Source organism: Rhea pennata, chromosome 1, assembly GCF_028389875.1.
Source record: "Rhea pennata isolate bPtePen1 chromosome 1, bPtePen1.pri, whole genome shotgun sequence".
Taxonomy (NCBI): domain Eukaryota; kingdom Metazoa; phylum Chordata; class Aves; order Rheiformes; family Rheidae; genus Rhea; species Rhea pennata.
In genome coordinates, this window is record NC_084663.1 from 185,295,390 (window position 1) to 185,319,186 (window position 23,797).

Genomic DNA, 23,797 nt, shown 5'->3' on the forward strand with positions numbered 1-23,797 from the left:
AGCACTGGTCCAGACTCTCTCTCAAGTACGGAGGTAACCAATGGGGCTGGGAAGAAAGTTAGCTTTCAAGCTTCCCTTACATTACCTTTATTTTCAAGTAAGGGCTCAGAATGCTCTGGATGTGAGGAAGGATTTAGACAGGAATACTTCTCCTGCTCACCCACTACCTTTCTTCATATTTCTGGAAAGAAGTCTGGAAAGGTATTTCTGTAGAGTTGTTGCATACATCCTTCTAAAAGGCAAACCTACAATCTACTACTTCATGTACAGTGTTTGCCAGAATAGAATTTCAGGTCACCATTTACAGGAAGCTCACAGATGAGCTTTTTCTATTGCTGAGTCTTAGGAGAATATTTTATCACTTTATTTCTGAAGTCTGACACAAGTAAGAATCTCCAAAACTTGCTCGTTATTCATACATTATATGCAGAGTTACAGAGAGGAACCATTCTTACACTGAAGAAAATAATATTAAAAAATATTACATACAGGACAAAGAGCAGCAAAATGCTGCTCACAAAAATAGTATCCAATCTTTCTGTCACCAGTTAAGATGAAACTTTTAATATCATCCTTTAAAAATCCTCCTAAAGTCCTTAATTGTTTTTTCTTTTCCCCCCCTTTTTTTTAATAAGACATGCATTAAAAGTATTAATGTCTAAAACAACATTATCTAATTCATAGTCAGCCAACTGAAGATTTGGCTTTAAGCATCTTCTGAAATCCACAGTCATCACTGGAGAAATCCGGTTTCACAAAGGCACAAATGATGGCGTTTCTGAAAGGCTTCTTCGAGCTGCAATCCGCAGACATTTGGGGCAGCCTCCAGACTTGAAACATGCTTTGTGAAAGCATGTTTTGCACTCTGTTTATACATACAAGCAGTTTTACATTTAAGAAAAAAAAATGAATCAATAGGTTTGTTCCTTGACAGATGTTCTATCTAGTTTACGCAAGTAAACAATAGCACAAAACCATCAATCATTGTAATAACTATGGCTAAATATTTTGAAAAGATTCGCAGCATTCCACTGCATGCTGATAAGATCTGACCATAGCAGCAATAATGCTGTCCCTGGCTTTCTCTCCAGTGCAGACCCAAAAATATGGCCTCCCCCCCCGAAAGCCACAATTATGTTCAGACAAGTTCATATTTTTTTGCTCTCTGAATTCACTGGTGCGAGACAGTCACAGATTTCAAATATACGTGCTTTCAGTGAAGCATATTCTCAATGTTTTCCAAAACCAGGCCTGAATGGTTGTACATGCCAACATCCCCCAGTAAAGAGGAAAAAAAGTTCAGTCTGGAACATACCTGCACATCTTTTGCATTTGGCAATCTGAAATGGAAAGACTAGGTCCGCACTCTGACAGAATTCACAGATAAACCCCTTTGCTTGACAGAGCTGCAAGAACAAAAAGAGTCGATTTACTTTCAAGTTTGGTCTATGTATATATTTGCAAATGTCTGTAGGGGCATTTTTCATACTGTTAGAGAGCCCTGGCTTGTCCTTACCTCACAACCATCCACATGAGAGGTGGAGCTTTTCAGAATATCTTTAAGAAGGGGCAGTAACTGCCCTCGTTTGATTTTCACCAGGTCATCCAGTGAGAAGAGATGCAGCTCCTCAGTTAGATGGCTTGGGACCTGTTCAAATTCTTTCAGTACCCTGTGGAGAAAACACGAAAATCTAGATCAAGTTACAAGAAAATGTGTTTCTTTCAAGCATATTTGAAGAATAAGCCTCTCAATTCTCTAGACACTAAGGGGTCACCTAAAGCAGATCCATTAAAAATCCTGCCTCATTTGACCTGGTATTAAAAACTGAAGGGTTAGGGGTTTAGTCTACTTATAACGTACATTACTTAGACACTGGAGTTGCCACAGGCAATTATTTCAACAATTCTCAAATAAAATGTAAAGGGCTCGCTCCTACTCCAGAAAGAGTAGGTAAAAGCCTGTACAATATTCTAATACAATAAATTAAGGTTATTTAATTTTGGTAAAAGATCTTCCAGGGTTTTTATGCTGCATAGATCACTTTCAGGTGAAATTGTGTTCATATTGAGTGGGTGAACACTGAAAATACAGCAACCACTTTTAAAGCTTTTCACATGCAATCAATGTAGAAGGTACAGTGAGATCGTAATGCTTATTTCTATAACAGAAAATGGATGGGTGAGAGAAGCAGATTATTAAAATATATACGTATTCAATTTTTGTCAACATTTAATTGATTCTTTTCTTGAAGAGGTCCACGTTGAAGAAAAAAACACATTGTGCTTTTAAAGCTTAGTTTGCTTATTTCTTTCTTTTTTTTTTTTAAAAAAAAAGGTCACCAATTCTGTGGTGGAAGTTATCACTTTATCACTCACATGTCTAATCATTAGTTATGTCCATAGCTTAGGCAAGTGAATACTAAGGTCTAAATTTAATAATACATAAATTAAACATACTTTCAAATGTTCTATCTGATATTTTGCACTTTCATTTACTACTTCCATTTCAATATACTTAAAATAAACTGAACTGAGCAGATGACAAATTTCTGGAGGAAATTTTTAAACACACATGGAACAATTTGTAATTAAGACAAATTATCTCAGAGATATACATGAAAATCTCTGGCCTTTTAAGAACTAGCTAGCCTAAGAGAGACAAAGTAGGAGAAAATATATCTCTGAAAAAAAAAAACAACTCATTATTTACAATCAAATGTCTAAGGATGTTAAAAGGAACATTAAGCTACCACATAGAAGCTATTCTTCACTTGGTATTTGCAATGCAATAGAAAAACTCCGTTATCACAATTTTTTCTGATGATCAGATTAGCTTGTTAAAAACTGTACTGAAATACCTCTAGAAAAGGCAGCTTTCTAAGCACCTTATATACTTTATAATCAGCTTTTGCGTATAATCATTGTCCATACCTTTCACCAAACCTGCAGGTTTTCAACAGCTTTTTTAAATGAAAAAGCTGTTCTTGTGTCTCCTAAAGAATGAAGAAGAAAAACAAAATTTTAAATGAAAAATAATTGTATTTATACATTCAGAAGTGCAGAACACTACTATGAGTCAGCAACCCTTTGTCAGTACATCAGCCATAATCTAAAACTAAAAATTTCTCACTCAGCAGAGAGTAAAAACAAATGGATTGTCCAATATACCAAAGGCCTACAAATGCAAAGGCTACTTCTATTCACTGACAAGGGAAGCAAATCCCAATGCTACAAATTTTTCCATGTCAGCACACCAAGCAAGATGCTAGATCTGAACCTCTGTAAGAACAAGTAACAATCTCTGCACGTGGAAGTCTGAGCCAAGAGGGGAAGGCATAGCAGGCCTGTAATCTTCCGCAAAGCCCCCTTCCTAAAGCTGGGCAGAGGTGGGGAGGAACAGCCCTTAGGTGAGCCAGGCACGTTTTTGCTAACGGCCCACAAAAATAAGGAGTCATTCAAAATTTCTGGAGCTTTCCAACAGCCTCTTGCTTAGCAGAGGTAATTATTCACTGCAGGAGCCCCACTCCTCAAAGAACTCAAACTGGAAACCAATAAAGAAATGCCTTCCAAAGACAACAGGGAATGAGATCTCTGGCATAACCTGGAAACCCTCTCCCTCTTCGTCTGAGAGGAAAGAGGACAAGACCCAGAAATGGTGATGAAACAAGGCAAAATGCAGAGAAGTCAACTATTTCCCCTTCCCACATACACGGGGCAAAGTACAACCTGCCCTGAAGAGTTTTTCCCAAAAGCCTCAAGCCCACAAATTCACAACAGAAGGAGTCCTACTTACCCTCACCCTGTCCATTTCTTTTGTTTTGGTATAGAGGGCTTTGTTGATACATAATACATTGAAAACTGGGTGCTGCCATATGCTGTCCAGTAGGTGTTTGGCAAAGTTGCACACATAGTATTTTTTGAAGTCCCATTTCACCAGTATTCGGGCAGGAATGCAAGACTGGGCATAGCTGTGGCAACAGTCACAGAAGTATTTCCCCAGGTAATCACAATAGCGGAGTCTCCTGATATATTCTGCAAGCAGGTAACAATAAAAGCGTGAACGTCTATTGGATTGTACCTCTTTTCTGTATGTCTATTCAGTCTAATAATTTAAATCTACTGGGAGTGAGGAATAATTAATTTTGTTAATTAAAGCAGGGATTTTTTGTTTTTGTTGTAAACACATGGACAGCATTCATACTCAGAACAGAAAACTTCCCTTGCTGACATATTTATCAAACAGAACTGATTATCATTACCATGAGCTCATAGGCAAGTATTGTTGCCTCACCTGCCAAAAAACCTCAACAAAAAAAAAATCCAACTTCTAACAAATGGAAGAAGAAACTGATTTGATGTTACATTTGTATAGCACTTTTTGTATAAAGCGTTTTGGTTGGTTTGAGTTAATGTGCCATTGCAGACTGTTGATACTTTACAGCCATCGCAAATGCTGCTTTGTTGGTAGATGCAGAACAAGGCTTGAAAGCCTTGATTTTCTGATAAACACATTAAAAAAATTTAAACAAATCCAAAAGAACAAAGCCATTTATAAGCTTGCTTTTAAAGATTTTTTGAACAAGATTTTTGCGCAAGTTGGCACAGACCAAGAATTACATATAAAAATCCCAACTGAATAAGAAGAAAACTTGAAAAAATAAAAATAATGTTTTGCAGCCTGGAGCTTGATTTTTTTTTCCCTCTAAAGGAAACTTCCTGTTTTACTGTTGACAGTCATTAATTTTTACTCTGTATCAGAAGCGTATCCACCACATATTTTATCCGTAATGAGAAATTCCAGGCAGTGATAAGATCTTCCTACCGCCCACTTTATTACAGGCACATCCAACAACAAAATTTTCATTCTAGCTCAGGTAGAATTTACAGTTGTCATACAGCCACGCAGGTGAAGACTGCAACCTCATTACTAATTGTGAGGCTTTTCTTTTTCTTTTGTTTTGTAATACTTACTGCTTTCTATTGGGGTTCCACAACCAACACACGTGAAGTTTTGGGCAGCTACCACAGCATCTCTCCTGAATACAAAGACAAACAGTTACCTCTCGCGACCCAAAACACGTTCCCTCAAAGTACAAGTCACCTACTCTGGCACCAATGGATACTTCCAGCTTGGAAGTTGACTCTTTCCCCATATAAAGAGGAGAGTTCTGGAAGAAAAGATGACCTGAAAGTATTTTAGTGGGACCCTATGTATTCTGTGGAGAATGTCATCATTGCTTCTAAAGACAGCTCTTTACAGTAAGTTAAATTCTTCCCCATTTCTTATCACCAACATGAAGGAAAAGGGAAAAACCACCACCTGCCTGAATATTCTGTAACTGAGAAGGCAACTGGGCCTGCAACACAGGGAATTAGCCAGTTTCTCTACTTTGTGCATTTAACAGCACTTCAAGGAAAGTGAGACAGAACACAATCTGTTTTCCTTCTCCTTGCTGAAAACCTACTATGCATAAAATGTCAGTAGAAAAGTGGGGAAACTGTAGCAAGTAATCTCAAAGTACCACAAAAATGAATGTTTAGGAGTCCGACAATCGTAACGCCAAACTGTATGTTTATTATCTAAAAGGACATGTCATGTTGATCAGGACATGTGTGTCAAGACAGAAAAAAGGTGCTGACAGAGGAAAAAAAGATGCCATCTACTTTCTAGTGAAGGTAGTGACAGACTGCAGAAGGCTGCACTGCATTAGCTCAGTGCCAGTTTTTCTCTGCTAAATCACCCAGGCTCCTTTGCAGATTATGGACAAGTCCTATACTGTCCCCATGACAGCACTCAGATCCTTTAGACTTACTTGACTGAGGGATGAATATTAAATATAATCTGAGATCTTGGTGGGGCCCAGCCAGATGATCCTCTTAATTTGGACACGATCTTTATTTCTTCAGCCAGATTCAAACTGGACTCTAGCTCTCTTGGAATGTCTTCTTTCAGTACAACCTTTCAAGAAAGAAACTCATGTAGATGAACAGCCCATCAGTTGGACACATACTAAATGCTATGAAACATTTCCCTTTATATGCCAGGATTTCACTCTTCACCTGCATGTGAATGAAGTTCCCCTTTAGTTTAATTGCATCATATCAGGCCCAGGAGAAACTACTGAAGTTCATCCTCATTTGTGCACAACTGCCTAACATGTTAAAAGCACTGAAATTTGCTAAACAGAGAAGGTATTTTCCAAAAATGTTTTTAAAATAAACTAATAATCTGCAAGTACTCTGCCTGTACTACTTTTAATGAAGTTTCCCCCTTTCCATAACAATGAAGCAGGTGGAGTGAGACAATGATTATTTGAGAACCAAATAAAGACCTCGTTTTCTGCTCAGACTCACTCTCTGCTTAGATGAGCTCAAGCAACCAGACAGTTGAACTGCAGTTTCTGTCTGCAACCAGTGTTTTCTGAAAGTTCTGTACAGCTCTTGAGCTGTTGCTTCAGCAGAATTACAGCCTCGTTCAAAAGATGATCTGAAAAGTCAAGGAATAAAGATGGTGAAAAATAGCAGCATGTCATTGGTAGCTCCCTTGCCTCTTCTGCATCCCTGAAAAGTTTTCTCCCATTCTTTTATTCCTGTTCCCTTGCTTTGATACACCCAAGCCCTTAAAGAGCCATGACAACCACCCTTCAGCAAGACTTGAGGACCAGTGGAATGCTACGCTAAGCCAAGTACCACAAAAAAGTCTGCTGTCAAGCAGCATTCCTTCCCCTTCTCTAGGAGCTTTTTACCCCTCCCACACCTTTCCCTGCCCCAGAAGGCATTAGCAAGCTGGTTCAGCAGAAAAGGTAGTGCCACTAGGCTATTATATTAAGATACACAGGATTACCTTTCATCTGGGGAGACAGACAGACTTTCAAGGTCTTCAAGTTCTGCAGTAAAGGAGAAAATTATCACGAAGAAAATTATCTAAGAAAACAGCTTCTATTACTGAGCACTGATTTATCTTTATCTTCTGTGTTACTATGATATATATATCAAAATATATTCGCCTTTAGGACACTCTTGTTGGATGTGGGGAAGAACTTCTTCAGTCCTGGCTGTAAAACAGGGATAAGGAGTCTGATCTCCTCTGTAGAACACAGGTGAAGAGTACTCCCTAATAGCTATGCCTCAAATCACCACCCTCAGCCTCTCTTCCAGAGCAGAGAAATCGCAAATAAACTAAGTTGAGCTAGTCCAAGCCCACTCAAAAGGCTCATGATAGAAGCAGCCTTTTGGCTCCTGTTCATGGACATGAACATTAATGTACAAAATCAATGGAGCACACATTAATTCTTTTGGACCCTGACAATTATGTTGAGACACTGATCACAAACATAATACTATGATCAAGTTAGTAGCAGGTGAGATGAATAATCAAAGCATATACATCTTCATATATACAGACAAAAATGCTTACACAAAGTGTTTACACTGATTGCATTGATTTTGGCCAAACATATTGTTCTGAAGACAAATGCTTCCCAACTCATGTACATCAAAATAACTCTTGCTACCAGAACTGCTTTGAGAGTTCCCCATTCTGAGCTCAGGGAAAAAGGAGATGAAAAACAAGTGAATCTCTACTAAACCAAAGGGAACAATTAAAAAAAGAAAGAAAGAAAGAAAAATCTGTTAACAGTAAAAAGTAAGATGGAAGTTAAATGCTGTCCAGACCACTTTTAAGGATTTATACTTTTGTATATGTAAAACACAGGAGGTAATTAGAGAAACTTGTGATCCCAAGTAGTAAAGCACCAGCGACTACAAGGAGACAGAGATGGACAGTGCACTCTAGTCCTGCAGTACAAGGCAGAGCTGTCAAGTGGAAAAAAAAAATCTTTTTAAACTCAGAAGTAATAATGCACTGTCCTAAATTCTCTTAAACAATGCGGCCGTAATTGGCTGAAGCTGTAAATGAGGTGCAAGTTTCTCACTTTGCTCACCCACGTACATTGCCTTCCTTAAATTCAATTCTAGCCAGTAAGACAGCAAAGATGTTCATTTGTAGAAAGGAAATCCTGCACCACTCTGGAGTTTCACACTTATGTTCTAACAGAGTCACACATACGTTGCTCTTTCCATTCTGTCATGTCACTTCTCCTGTGAAAATGCCTACTATGTCAGTAAATTTTCCAAGTGATGAAAAAGATTCAGCTGAACAATAAAGTTGTTTCTACAATTAAAATTTTGAAGTCTTACCAATAATTACATATTCATCATCTGAGTCACCATGGCATGGAAATCTAGTAACCTCATGATGTGATGGTAGATGTACTGAGGAGCTGACATTCAGCAGAGCACAGCCTGTCCAGAGTAAACAAGGCATCTGTAAAACTTTTCCAGTACCTCCAGAGTAGCTGCAGTTATATTTATCACTTTTCCTTTTTCTTTTCTTTTTTATTTTGCTTCCCAACTTTAACTTACACCTTTTATTTACACAGCAGCTTTCATATACACAGTGGAAGCCCATTCTGGGGAGTATGTCATGCAGCCTATTTCTCAAGTACAAGCTTCATCAGAGTGAAGAGTTCCAGAGACTCAAACAAAAGTATTTTGTATAAAAGGTGGTATTCTTATGTGCAAGCGAACTACTGTTTTTCTCCAGGAGTTACGACATTTAGACTAAGTTTCATCACCAAGATTTATCTTATATAGACACTGAACTCCACACAATGCATTTGCCAACACAAGCATTCCAGTGCCAGAAGCCTTTGTCATCCTGCCTCAAACTATATGTGCACAACTATTTCAGGTAATTTCACTCAGATCCACTACGTGGCCTGATCTGCACACCACAAAGGAAGGAAAGAGATGAACTTCAAATCCCATAAAAGAGGATTTAACAAAAAATTAACCGATTACAAGCATGCTCTATGGAGAGTTGTGCTTGGCATGTCACTTTAATCTTATTGTGACCCATTTTTTATATATGAAAATGAGAAGGTAGATTAAACACAGAGATATGAACATTCAAAAAATATAACAGGTAACTCACCTGTGGAATAATGATCTCTACAGAATACAGCCCTGACTGGGTGTTGTGAGACTTGAAGGGAATTTCATTCCACAAAACACCTGAATTCTTTTAGTATTTTCTTGCACAGTAATAAAAGATAAAGCCTGGCAGAAAGGTTGCATTATAGGCTAAGCAACTTGCCTTCATAACCACTGTCTGACGAGGCAACAGACGAATCTGACTTCTTTACTCCTGGATAAGAAGAAAACTCCAAATCAGTGAGATAGCTGCCATCTGATCCACTGGTTTCCTCCAGACCCCAGGACTCTGCCTGTTGGCTTAGGATATTACATTTCATCTTTTCCAGAGATGCTATAATCATATCTGCAACAAAGAAGTGTGCGTTCTCCTGGACAAAAAATTGAAACGCCCATTAGAACACAGCCCAATTTTTCCCTGTGCTACTTCAACTCAAGAAATGAAGATGTAAGGCTATTTCGCTTTCCCTTTAAACATCAAAAAACCCTCGGGGTAATTCAGAGGCAATAAGCAAAAGGCAACTGCTCAGACAATTATCTGTCTCACTCTTGACTAGAGCATTCAATTTGCTTTTATCTTCTCCATGTATCACAAAAAGAAGTTTGATTACAAGCCTAACTGAAGAATAGGTGTGCATTTCAGGGATGCAAGTCTTCTAATTACACTGTGTATTTTCAGTATGCATGCATGTATTTAATAGGATTTACTTTAGTTAGTTGCGTAGAAGCAATTTTGCATGCATGCTTAACATAGACAGGGTCAGAAGCAGCAAGTTTTAACGGGACTGTAGATCTTTAGAAGATGAGTAGTAGGAAAGCTAGTAAAATGCTTTTGCCTGTTAAGAGTTAAGCAGGTGAGCTGATACCACTACGTAGGGAATATGTAGCAGGAAAACTTACATGGTCAACTCAAGGCTGCATAGAAATTCCATGATAAGGCTAAGCAAAAGCCCAGAACTTGGGGTGTTTGCACTGCCTTAAATATTTTGCAAAGCTTCGTTGTGGCATTCCTATGCCAGATGCAATCCTCTCCATGGCGTCCCTTGTCGTCTTGCCTGTATGGGTTACCCATCCTCCAGAACAAGGGAACTTGTAAAGCCACCCCCCTGGGCCACCAACACACTTGGACAGCCTTTATGCTCTCTGCCCCAGCGTCACTGTCATTCCCCCTACTTCCAGCAGAGCATCCTACTGCTGCTGCCTTGGGCATGGGCTCCCGCTTCAGGCTCAGCTCAAAAGTGGATGGGTCACAGGGCATAGGTGCACTCAGGTGCACAAATGGGAACTCAGAGATGCCTAGGATACCCTTCCTCCTTAACTCAACTGCACATGTTTACATTGTGCAAGGCTAAACCTGTCTGAAATGACCTGGAAGTACCTAAGGCTACAAGTTCTGAGTATAAAATAATTAATGATTTTTTTAAAGTGTCCTTAGGCTACAAAAGATTGTACCACTCATGTCAGTGCTCATGACATCCCATACAAACTGCACAGGAAGTACAAAGAAAAACATCAGTGTTCAGAAATAGCTGAAACGTAAGCTGCACAGTAGATATCTGTTCTGCTTTCTAATTGTCTAAAGCAAATGCATTTAAAAGAGGGTTGTCTCAATATTAGAGGGCCCAACAAGTCCACATGTTTGAAGGGTGTTTGAAGAGACTTTCATCTTATGCCTAACATTCATTAACATCACTTGCTTGGTTAACAGTTTCTTCAGAGATGACTTTCAGGGAACTTCAGGACACACCATTGCAAAGGAAAGACTTGCACGGCCTTTTTCTTTGGGGAGCTGGAAGAGGAAACCTCCTATTTTGAGGGTTCAAAGAGCCAATGTCGCAGTGGTTAACCTTAAATTACTGGGAGAGCACAGCACATCAGCATATCCTGCTGATAAAAGTAGTCATGAGCATACCTGATGGAGCTGTGTTGAAAAAGATGGCACAAGATTCTACTTGAGTGACTTAAACAGAGTATACCTCCTTCAGCTTTCACCTCTCTCTCACTGGGGTCTGTCACCCTAGGAAGGTCTCATCTCTGCTAAGACCCAACTTAGTCTCATATCTTCTCTCTCACTCACATCACAGCAAAAAGTCCCTCTAGATCATCTGGACCTTCTCCTTCCTGGCAAAGGACTGCAACCCTCAGACTTGTTAACACTGCATGTAGCTCAGTCTTTGGTCTCCTAAGCTTTTACTAGTTTCAACCAGAGATTATTTCACAGCCTAAGAACGTTATTCTCTAGCAGTCCCACTCATGGTGACAGCTATTTGCAGTTTTTCCACCTGTAATCATAGCAGCCCCCAACTATCTGCACAGAAGCAGCTGACATGATCTTGCCTTGCTCAGTGACCATGGTTTCAAATCCAGGCATCTACTCAGTGGTCTCCTGGTGCCCGAGAGCAGATTACTTTGCTTTTGGTTGCCATATTACAGATGGAGAAGTGTCACCTCCTTTCTGAAATTCCTTACACATAAAGTAACATGAAAAGCGAGTTCCAAAAGTTCCCTCTTTTTTTAAATGTAGCTTAGAGACACCAAGAGCTTTGAATCAAACACAGAAATTGCCACTGCTGTAAGTGCTATGCACAAACAATCACCTCTTGGGCCCAGGATGTGATGCTTCCACAGCCACAGAGCTGCAAAAAATTTATTTTCTAAATAAAATTTTTAAAGTCCTTTTATATAAAATCCTACTTATTGCAATAGTTAATTATAGCATTAACCTCTCTTTTCCAAACATTAAAAAAAGATATTAAGGCCCAATTTAGCACACCGTTATGTGTTACAGTACTATCTTGCCATCTTTATCTCTATTTATAGGCTCAAATAGGCCTCCTATCTGGTAACACACCTAAGCCCATTTAAAATCCTTATGCAAACTAGGAGCAATTACGTAGTGCCTTAAATTACTGCAAACATTACAAACACTGTGCTTGTCAGCTGCTTTGTAATTTCTTACAGCAATTTCACAAGATCATCATAAGCACAAATAAGTCAGCCTTTCCCCTGTCTCTTCACAGTAAAAAGCATGAGGCAAATCCTGTCTATTCAGCTCAAGGAGTATGTCTGAGAAAATGCTGGAATGAGAAGGGATATGTTTAAGTGATCTAAAATACTGAATTATTTTTAAAATAATTCAAAGTAATTATGATGAATGGAGATTAGAAACAAATAAAGAAATTGGTGTTTTAGATTGAAGGGTTGTTCATTCAAAGAAGGGAAGAATAGGGGAAAATACAGCATTTTTCCATGGAAACACATTTTCTATCACCTATTCTTCCCCCCATAAAGGGAACCAGAGAAAAGAGCATCTACAGAGATTTAGTAACATTGACAGGAATTATTGAGAAATGCCTCCTGACATCTTATCTCATGTAAAACAGGAGAAAAAAATTTTTGATGCCCTCACCTTCTCCACATCTTCTGGAAGCACAAAGATATCCTGTAAGGATCGATTCAAGGGAACAGTGTTCATGTTCAAAGGTGAAGTAGAATCTGTAGGTATAACATCAGCTTTATTAGTTGTTTCTTTATCTATGGTTCCCAAGATGTGTGCAGGGTGATTTCCAGAGAGTAAGCCAAACTGTCTTTCCCCAAACAGACCATAGTTGAGGTTGGACAGAGTGGTGAAAGGAAAAGCAGATAGAAAGGTGAGAAACAAATTGGCCTTTATACCCTAGCAACCTGAAGTACAGATATCAATTGCCAGGAGAAACTAGTTTAAATAGCACACCATGGCAGTGCCACCACTCTTCCAAGGCCAGCCCTCTCACCTCCTGGGCTCACAGCAACACGGTGTTCGGCAGCTGGCAATGACCAATCCATGCATGGGTTGCCACCGCTGCTCTCAACTAGCTCCTAACCCCTGCAAGAGGGAAGAGCCTCATCCAGCACAACTCATCAATGCATGCATTATGGTTCTACTGAATCACCGCTAGTATTGTGCGACTACAGCAAGCTCAGGAAAACTTTACCATTATGTTTCCATACCTTAAGAGACTCACTCTCTCTCTCTCCCCCCCCCCTTTTTTTTTTTTTTTTTTAATGTAGCACCTATTGCACAGCAGTAAATCTGGATGGAGCACATGCATTAACCACAGTACTTTGTGCTTCCCAAAATAGCAGTTTTTAGTTTCCTGGTATTAGCTGTTGAGTTATGACAAGTATGTGAAACAAAGTTAATCTCTTTTCCCATTAAGAATGCTTTACTGCAAAGCAGAGAACACATCTGTTTTTTCTGCAAGTTTAACCTGTACCACAGATTGTAAAGGAATGTGACTATTTTCACTTACATATAGGAAACAAAATTGAAGGCATGAGATCAAAGTCTATGTTTTGTATTCAAATCACTCACAAACACTGCTATAGTAAGTTTGCTAGAAGAGTGATGAAGATGTATTTTCTGTGAGTGTACCATGCTAAAATGATATCAAGAAATATTACTCCAGTTGTGCATATTAACACATTTGTTTACTACCTCCCTCTTCTCTGGTCTGGTACAGATTCATTTCTATTTCACCTATAAAGTCTGTGTTGATGTTTACAGTATAACATTTATCCCATCTAAAAACTACCACCAAAAAAAGCTATGTAATGCGCTTCCGGATAACAGGTTTTAATCAATTTTTTTCCCCAAAAAAATTCGAAGTTGAATTTGTTTGAAAAAAAAAAAAAAAATCTTAAAAAGGGGGGGGGGAAAGGATCCACAAAACACAAAAATTACTTATGATGACTAGGGCTCTCAGGATTACTTTAAATTCTTCATATTTTGTAAATCTTGTTATACTGCCCTAAGCATTAACAAAGTCAGGCTGATAAGTCAGTATGATGCTATAGTAAGTTAAACTTAACATTTTTGTAGAGAATTTGTTAATACTTAATACACTGTGTTTACCGAGGAAAACAGAAGACACATACCATGTTGATGATTTGACTTGAAAACACTTTTAATCAGTGCAGTCACTATACAATTAGGTTATTTTCATATCTATTTGATGACTCATCTTACTGGATGAACAGTGTTTGTTTGGGGAGATGTCAGTACTGATAAAGACTAACAGCTCAATAACAGCTTCTGTTCTTATCAGTTAAGATAAAGAGACAGAACCAAGGCTCTGAATATAAAAGAGCAGAAATGAAGAAATGGGACAAATGTTTCCTTTTTATCTTTAAAACATCAGCACCAGCAAGCTGGTAAGGCTGCTGTTAAATGTGTTTTGAAATCTCAATGGAAGCTTTCTCTTGCTTACCCTTTGCATCCCACTTCCACCTTTTACTAAAATGAGGGTAAAGAGGAACAACAGCAATTCTGATTTTGTATTTTTAAACAAGATCTAGTTTCATGAAAGCAAAGTTTTGTACTATGTGACATCTGGGTGCCACAAAGATTTTTTGGGAGGAATGGCAGAACACTCCAAACCATGAAAGATTTACAGCATGCCGTATGTGTTGCTAAAGATGTGAGAGAAATGTAAATGAGCTAAGAGAGTTAGGAAAAAAAATCTTTAAAAATATGAAAAGGAACAAAGGTGGAGGACATGAATTTAAATAAGACAAGAGCAGAGCAAAGAAAGGCTACAAACAAAAATAATCTGAAAGAACGAGGACTCTGAAGGGGAGACTTAATGAGACATTTATTTTTCATGGAATTTAACAGAACATAGAAGTTACTCTGATTTTATCATTTTTCTATAAAAGCACAGGTTGTTTCCATACTGAAGCAATCTAGCTAAGATGACTATGAAAAAAAAAAAAGAGGCAGGAAAGATTGGATCTAGACCCATACCAAGAAACACACATTTTGCATGAGTACTTCAAAATAACACATATCACTATAAGCAGGTTTTACTGGAATCAAGTTTTACTATAGCTTTTAACTGAACAATTACAACTCTAAAATTTTTAGTCCCTTTCCAGAAGTTTGGTGACAAATGGAGGATAGTGAAAAGATTTAGAGGACAACAATCTACAGAAAGGAGCTCAGTGCATCCTGCAACACAAATCTATCCACATCTGACCCAAAATAACCCATCTGCCCTTCTGTTCCTTGGTACCACAACCTGAAGGCAGCAGGGGTTGAGGGAAGAGCTCTCCTAGGAGCCACAACAGGAAGTGGCCTTGACACATACAAAGGTTAAAAAAAATAGCCCTGTGATGTGCTGGTGACACACCAGCCATGAAGCTCCCCAGAAAGACCAAATTCAGCCACAGACTCCTTATTAAGACAGTCGGAAACTTTTCAGAAAGCTGCGAGGAGCTGCTGGCCCTCTGAAGTATGAAAAAGTGACAAATCCTAAAGGGAATCACATTGGATAAGAAGCAACTCCCTTAAGCCCACTGGAAAAAGAGAAAGAAAGATTTATTTTTAAGTCATCATGACTGTCATGATGTACATGTCTCATATCTCCACCCCTTTGTAATCTGTGTATGAACAACAAAAGTGAGGCTCCACCTCCTTTGAAATAGCAATGAAAGGGAAGGTCATGTGATGTGCCCATATATTTCCTGTCCTTAAGCATTTTATTTCTTCTTTTTCAGTTTGCCTTTTGGCCCTTTCTCCTGCACCTGGGATTTAAATGGCTGAAAGTAATAGTGAATGGCTGTATGCAGAATTTTAAGTTGTAGAGAAAAGAAACCAAAGTTTTATGCACAGAGAACACAGTGTGTAACTGGACCCCAGTTCCCACAAGAATTACTTTTTAGATGGTAAAAGCATGGACGCTACTTTCAGTCACCAGGCTGCCTTTAGCCTTATTGCTGTGATCACCTTCCAGAGAAGCAAAAATATTGACTCTCACAGAAACTTGAGACACAACTCACTCACGTCAGAAAAATTGTGTTACACCTTCTCTGTTCTTATACATGTGCCTAATTGTCCCTGCTGACATTTAGAGACTTGGCTAGGTATTCCAGGCTGAGATACCTAAACCTGCATGACTGGCTGAATTCAGTTCCAACCACAGGGTGTTGTTTGCTGCTCGTCACACCTCTGCTGGGCACTTTAAGTCTATCATGCCTGGATCAGCTGAAAAATACCCAGAAAAATTCCTAGTATGGTAAACAACCACAGTCTTTGCCATACGGTGGGCAACAGCCTAACCCAGAAGGCCAAGTTATTAAAGAGTCCCTGTTCTATTATTTAAAGAGTTATTAAAAAACTAATAAAGCTAAATTATTTCAAAATACTTTAAAATTAACTATCAAGAATTAAGGTTTGAGATTTAAAAATAAAATGTTAAAGCTCAAATAAAGTCAATAAAGTTATTAAAAAAGCCTCTACTATAAGCCTCTGATTCTGCAATGGCATGTGCCTATTTGAGAGCTCACTGCAAACTGAGAGGTTAGATACGCTTTGAGTGAATACACAGATGGTACTAGACCTTGAAAATGGAGTTTAACAGTGTTTAACACTTAGCCCCTGATTACTATGAACTAAAGAGAGATAAAACAGCCCTTACGTTTTGTATTTATAATATGAAGGCAGGCGAATTGCAGCCTCCCACCTGTCTTCTGCCCAGTAGAGAATCAACTCTTTTGCACCTCACTATCTAGTAAGATCAGGATACACACAAAATTCTTTACAAAAATAAAAATGCTTCATCTCACTGTAGCAGAAGATGCCAACAATAATGCTGGGTACTAAACACAAAAAGTATCTTCTGCTTCTCCAGCTAAGCGGCTGCAGACCTGAGCCAAAGACCAGGAAGGCTGGCACATCTCACCATCATGCAGGTGCCAGGTTTGCTCCTCCACCTGCCAGCTTTGGGGCATGTGGCTGAGCTCTGGTGTAACCCTGACAAAATGGCCTCAACTCATTCCTGCAAGGCTGCATGCTGCTGGGGGCTTGCTCCACCACATGACAGGAACAAGAACGCAGCTCAGAGATGAGCTTTGCTAGCAGCTTTCATCCGCTCTTCTTCATGGATAACAACCACTCAATGCACTATCAGCAATCTGAAGCAGACAGGGGAGTAATAAGGATTCTGATCTGATTCAGAATGGCCACAGATCTGAGAATAGTGGCGCACATTAAGAGGTGATGAGAAGTAGGAGGGAAAATAGATCAGCTCTACAAGCTGGTTTAGCCCTAACAAGAATGGATGTTAACCCAAAATCTGAATCAGGGGATCTCCTACTTCCAGCTCATGTCAAACGTCAGATGTCCGTAAGAGTCAGAACACATTAGTGAGCCTCTACCAGACACCAAGATCTTTGCTATCTGCTTTCAAAATAAGAGTAATTGTGAAGACAATATAGTCAGCGTTAGTCTCATCTGCTGGATGATCTGCACTGACCACAGCTCAATGATTTTTACATTTTATCGTAGGTCTCTACTAAAGTAGCATTCCTGTGACTGCAGACCAAAAGAAAACTCCAAGCCAGGAAGTCTCCTGTTTCATTAACTCTAACACTTGCCTTCATTTTGAGATTTCTCTTCTTTCCTCTCACCTATGTTGAATGAGAGCACTTGTATAATCATTTGCAATTCCCATAAACAAGGTCAATTTCAGTTACAGTAGTCCCTCCATTCCTAGTACAGAAATCTTAAAATAAAAAACAGGCCTGCAAATGTAAACTTACCTGGTTGATCCAGTGGCTCTGGCTGGCAAGATCCACATGTAGAACTGCAGTCACCACTGCTGACAGGTGCAGACTCCAAAGCACTATGGTATTTTAATGGATCTACTGGCTTACTAACTATTGAATCTGGGCAAACACTTGTAAAAGTCAAGTCTCGCTCAGGGGGACTGAAAAAGTTTCGATGTTCTTTTCCAGAACAGACAACAGCTGATGTGACTGTGCCTCCTGTTAATGTCACTTGGGTAAAGCAGTCCTGCTTCAAAGAAGATACTTCTGAAAGAGCAAAACCATTCAAGGAGGAAGTAGATGGATCCCTGCCAGAATAATGCGGGCAAAACAAAGAATCCAGCAGAGGTTTAGTGGAATCACACTGCGTATTGTCCCAACATGCCCGATGCCTTGTAAACCTAATATCTGTTTGTGTATAAACAGTACTGTGATGTGTAGAATCGCTGTCGCTGTCATCATTGTTATCCCCATCACTGCTCTCTTCCCATTGCTCCAGGTCGCTGTCTGGATGTTCTGATCGCTGCATTGTGGTCTGCTCTGACAGCAAAGAGGGCTTTAGACCAGATGCCTTTAGAACAGACAAGAGAATGTCTTTGATAGCTTCAGCGCTATCTGGGTATGATCCAAAACTTCCTGCATGTCCAATCACTGCTGGCCTCAAGTATTCATCTGTTCAGGAGAAAGAAATCAGTAAGTTAGGAAATAATTTAAAAGAGACTAATTTACAGCATGAATAAAATGTCTTTTTCACTTTTGACATAGCTGAGAAAAGCGAGAACCACTTCAATTCAAGCACCACTCTGTCCCACTTGTTCCAGTTAGATCTTGCTTTCTGCAAATCAGGAAGTAGTTCTGTCATTGATAGGGTCATAAGTAATCAACAGTAAAATAGGTTGCTTCTAGCCAAACACATACAATTATTTAAGACTTTGATGGTGGCTGGTTGTTAGTATGCTCGAAAACATCATTGTTCTACAAAACTGGACAAAGTACAATGTAAATAACTATTACAGACCTGCTATTTACCATTTTCCCATTTTCATGTTCTGGCTCTATTGCCAACAAGAGAAAAGGTCGCTCGAAGAAAAACAAAAAAGGACACACACACAAAAATATTTATAATCGCTATTTATCAACCCCATATCCTTTCTGGAAAGTCATAGGCTATTGAAGAAGGCCTGAGCTCACATCAGGAAGCATTAAGGTTTAAGAAGTTCTCCAGAAAAGGTTTGCTGGAATTACATTGGCATTTCATTTATCCCCTGGAACTACTAAAATTCTGCCACATCTATAGCCCAAAACAGTTATTTCTGGAAGACAGTCTTACATGCTTCACAACAGATCAATGCACAAAAGAAGTTGTAAATCTGTAAGCAGAAGGTGTTGTCAGTGTCTAATGAAATCTGAACTACAAAATCCTATAACCAAAGTAGTTAAAGAAAGTCTCCCACCACTATTAACTGAAGTTCTGAAGGCTCAAAACCTGTACAAACTTTAAGAAAAACAATAGGCATTCCAGCTCTCATACTAAACCATGGATAGAAAAGAAATTATAGCAAGACACACAGAGGATCAGAAGAGCAGGAAGAAAAAACATACATGTAATAATACAAAGAGAAAAAGAGGGCAGGTGCTTACAGGTTTCAGACACTTCCTTGTCCTGTATAAAAGGCCAAAGTAACCTTTAGTTTATTAGTCAGAGGGGTGGCAACATTTACAGGACCCACAAATAAAATCAGAGTGAGTTCATTAAAAAGCCTCTGAAGGAAAAGTACTACCTGCCACAGCCCTAAATAATCTACTGCAAAATTGGAGTTCAATATAAAATGGAAAAACTGCTTGCAATGGCAAACATGACAACAGAAGTGTTATGTAAAAGTGTACACTGTAATTGGAAGCTATTCAAGAATAAATCAAAGTCCTATATCTTCAACAAAAAGCCTCATAGGAACCGCTATGATCTAAGCAATGAAGGTCAGACAAAAGGTTGGTATTTTTCAACAAGAAGCTACCAACCACATGACAAAGTGATCAACTGTCTCCTTCCGAGCAGATAAGTCGATTGTAAAAATTCTAAGAATAGATACAAACAAGAAGATTCATTTCCAGGGCAAAGATCAATTACTTAGGATCACGAGAAATAGTAAAGACCACTCCTTGAAAAGGCAGCAAATCTTGCAGACAGCAGACTTTGCCCAGAGGCTGCTCTCCTTGGACATCTCATAAAAAACAAACCTCCCCACAAGCCACTCACCTGCCAGCATGCACTCAAATTGCTTGGTAGATAAGAGTTTACTAATGAAGGGATCCAAACCAAAACTTTTGGAAAAGCAAGCCTACAAAAAGCACTTCTCATCAAGAGAAAGCAGGGAAAAAAGATAACAACATTAACAACAACACATAAGCGCTATGGTAAAAGAGTTACTAGCAATGATCTCCACAGTAAGGCCAGGTCAAAATGAGCTGAACAGTTCATTTTTGACAGTGATCAGGACCAGCCACCTGTCACTGATCAGGATAAGACTCTAGCAGGGATGTAGAGGTGGCCACAAAAATTGCACTTTTGCTTGGCTGGCATTCGCCAAACAGGCTCTGCACTACAAATACTTTGCCAGTATAGTCATGCACTATAGTGCAAGAGCAGGAGCAAGAAAATTAAAGCTAGTTGACTTTCAAACCATTCCCCACCCACAACTACAAACATACTCTCTCCAAAATTTTTTTTTAATCTTTTCACGAAAATAAAGCAATCTGATACCTATCAGATGTTTCAGTTGCACAAATATAACTTAGCCCAGGCTAAAAACATTATCTTTTCTGCACAGCACAATATTTAGTCTTGCTGCCTTTAACTACTCTTCTGCTCTCCTACTGCAAAGGACCTAAGATTCTTACTGTTTCCTCTCATCCTTCACCTCCATCATGCCAGCATGATGAGCATCTCTAGTGCCAGTCACATGGCAACTTGCTCTGCTAAATATCCGTTCTCTTTTCTCTTAAATTTTTAGAGCTTGGTCTTAGCTGATTTAAGTCAGGCTTCTGCACTGCCAAGCCTGAAAGGAAATTAAACCAATACCAGGAATAGGCTAGTTCTAGTTACAAAATCTCAAGTTCAGTTTTGCAACTGATACTCACATGAGCCATTCTGGTAATTTGACAAAATCAGAGAATGGAGTTCTTGAACAAGTAAGGACCTAAAACATTTTCCATAGAACCATGTGAATAGTTCAAGTATTTTACTCAAGTGTTCAAAATACTGGCATAACTATAGAAGAGCAAACTACCCTTTAAAAGACAAAGAACTGTACTTTCAATCTCTTCAATATACTTTGATGTCACATCTTGAAAGTCAATCCTTTGCAATCAGATTTCATTTATTCAAAACAAATATTAATCAATAGCTTTTACTAGTGCTATTAGCACCAGCAATTAGGGAGACTCTTCAGAATAAAATGGCATACCTGAGAGAACTGAGATTTGAGGGGTCGGAGCAAGACAGCTAATCCTTGCTGGAGTATGCACAGAGGGATTTGAAGAATATGCTGTTTCTGTAAAAATCTCCTTATGGCCTTCCCGATTTATCTAGAACAAGAACAAACGGACAACAATTTGGTTATATGAGAACAATACTATGATGGGATGAGTGTGAGACTGGGGGTACAGCCATCAAAGGCACTTCAGAAGAACGCTGTTAACAGCCTGCTGACAGTCACCAACTCCTGTCAGTGCCTGGATTTCCTAAATGCCAGTTTGGAAAAGCTCCCCAACAGCATGTGTTATACAATCAGCTTTGGCATCTTAACTCTGCATGTTGCATTTCACTCAAAGGCAGGTGATCAAAAGCAGCATTTCAGAACCCAAGCCCACTACTGGCTCTGGACTAGAGTATTTAGTTACAAAATTAAACAGTGTTTAACTACAAAATAACACACACAGGCTGTTTCCCCTCACCACTTTAATTATCAAGACAACCATCTCATTTCTTTTTCAGAAGCATGTTTTCTCAGAACATATTACAAATACCTACTGAGGTATATGCTTAACTCCACTACAAGCATTGGCTGATTTAAATGAAACTTTCCACTATAGGACTTAATCTGCATTCATCTTGCACATGATAAAATGCTGAACTCAGATGTTCATGTATTTGTCAAAACAGCAACGATTAATTGGAAAAGAATTCAAAGAACTGCCAATTTGTAGCTGGAAGGAAGAGTCTGTTTAGACACAGACAAGCTGTGAAGTAAATATATAAATAAAGTGCTGACTCCATAACCATCACCTACCTGATCCATGTGCTGCCTGATCTCCCAGCAGTGCTGCCTGGGATCCAGTGTGATCACATAACCATGTTTAACTTGATGTAACAAGTCCATATAGTTACAGACTTTATGCTAGCAATATGCTTGATTCAGCAGTAAGCAAGATGTGACACAAACAGATAATACTCAATCTGGCATGTAGACTGCCAGTTTAAGCTGACAAAAATTTTGGACGCATTCGAACTGGCTGAGTGGGTTTATACCAGATCAGCACTTTGCTTTGTGTGGTCATGACACTTCCAATTCATTCCAATTCAACCTCAGAGCTGGATTTATTGCATTGTCCAATCAGTGTAAGCTGAATTGGGGCAAGCAGTTTAACTTAGCTATTGAGGGGCTAATTCCAATAAGGAAGTAAGATACACCCAAAACAGCACAGCAAGAGGTCTCCCAGAGCTCACAAATCCCATGCAGGGATCACGCTCATTTTCCACACCCTTTCCACAGCCCCACAGTGCACACCACAGAAACACAGGCAATCTCTCCCCAGCCCTCCAGCATCCTCTCTTCATCTCCAATTCCCCCTGCCATCCTGAGGGAGAGTTAGTGACTCAGATCAGATCCTGTCCAAATTCCCTTCAGGCTCACAGAAAGCAGAAGTTTCTAAAGCAAAACCCCAAGAAAAATAGAAATTCTCTTAACTCAAGAATGTTTCACAACAGAAAGACTAGGCTGCATTTCAAGTACTTTGTGTTTAATTACATCAAAACTTACAGAAATATTCTGTCCCATAACTGATTTGGTACCATTTTTTTCACTCCTCCACAAATGTAGAAAAAGTTTGTATAGACAGACTTTACTACACAGAAATACTGTCTTGTTAGGATTACTGGGCAAAATAATTCTCACAGGAACTCACTTATTTAACAATTAATTTGATAAGAATTTACTTCAAGTAGTCACTACTTTTTAAAATCAGTAGTTAACTGACTGCTCTCAGTATAACTGCCCCACACCACACTGAATGCAAATACTTTATTAGTAAGCATAAGTGTTTTAAGATAGTATTTTTCTGAACAACCCATCCATCTCTTAGATCTTATAAGCAGCTAATATTCTGACAAGTTTGATAAAAAGATTTCCATTTACTTTAAAAATACTACCATTTAAACAACACTACAAATTATTAATTAAATATGAAGGAACTTTCCCACAAACAAAAAACATAGTTAAATAATTCTTAACAGAAAATAAGAGAACAGAGATGCCTGAATGCAATGTGCAGCCATAGTTAGCAATAAAAAAAAAAAAAACTGACAATTTCACATTTTTCCAAAGCATAAATCAGCTGTTCTTTTTTCAGTTTTGAGGCTGTATTTCCAAAGTTCAACTCCATAATGAAAAATAAAGTATTTACCACAAGCATTGCAGACTAAAATATTTGGGGGGGAGGGAGAGAGAAGGAAGGGTCTTTAGTCAAGGAAAAGATTAGGGGAGTTTTTAAATTTTCTTTTCTTTGCTTTACCTTTTTAGAGCTGGAGTGTTTGAAGATCTCTGTTCCAGCATAGCTGGATATAGCTATTGCCTGGAGAGACATGATGGGAAAATATTCATCTTTTTTTTTTTTTTGTTAACCTGGAAGCAATTGAGAAAGAAAGAAAGAATTACAATGAATACCGATTTAACCACAATTTTCCACGTTTCACAGACACCAAATCAAAGCATATTTTAAAACGTTTTTAGTGGTGAGTCGTGCACTTATCAGCCTATAAACTTATTTAAGAACATAACAAAAATGAAAAGCTCTACTGTATAGGTAGCAGCTCAGAGAATTCACGCAATTCAACAAAAATGTTCCGACCACAGACATGCAAAACATAGTGTATTGGTTGGCCCGCCGCAGCCTACAGATTTATTATAAAAACAGAGGAAAGACAGAGGAGACTTAGCCA

General features: G+C 38.8%; 1 protein-coding gene across 1 annotated transcript; it reads right to left on the reverse strand.

Moving 5' to 3' along the window:
• Positions 1–499: 499 nt before the first annotated feature.
• Positions 500–23,442, reverse strand: RUBCNL (rubicon like autophagy enhancer). The gene is made up of 15 exons (XM_062576403.1): positions 23,371–23,442; positions 21,045–21,165; positions 17,575–18,252; positions 12,404–12,489; positions 9,158–9,365; positions 8,200–8,304; positions 6,845–6,887; positions 6,355–6,487; positions 5,814–5,959; positions 4,972–5,036; positions 3,794–4,032; positions 2,932–2,993; positions 1,517–1,670; positions 1,316–1,406; positions 500–865 (listed from the first exon to the last, which is right to left on the reverse strand). Exons 1-15 carry the CDS (start codon positions 23,440–23,442, stop codon positions 753–755), a joined length of 2,316 nt encoding a protein of 771 aa, XP_062432387.1. The 3' UTR covers positions 500–752.
• Positions 23,443–23,797: the final 355 nt, after the last annotated feature.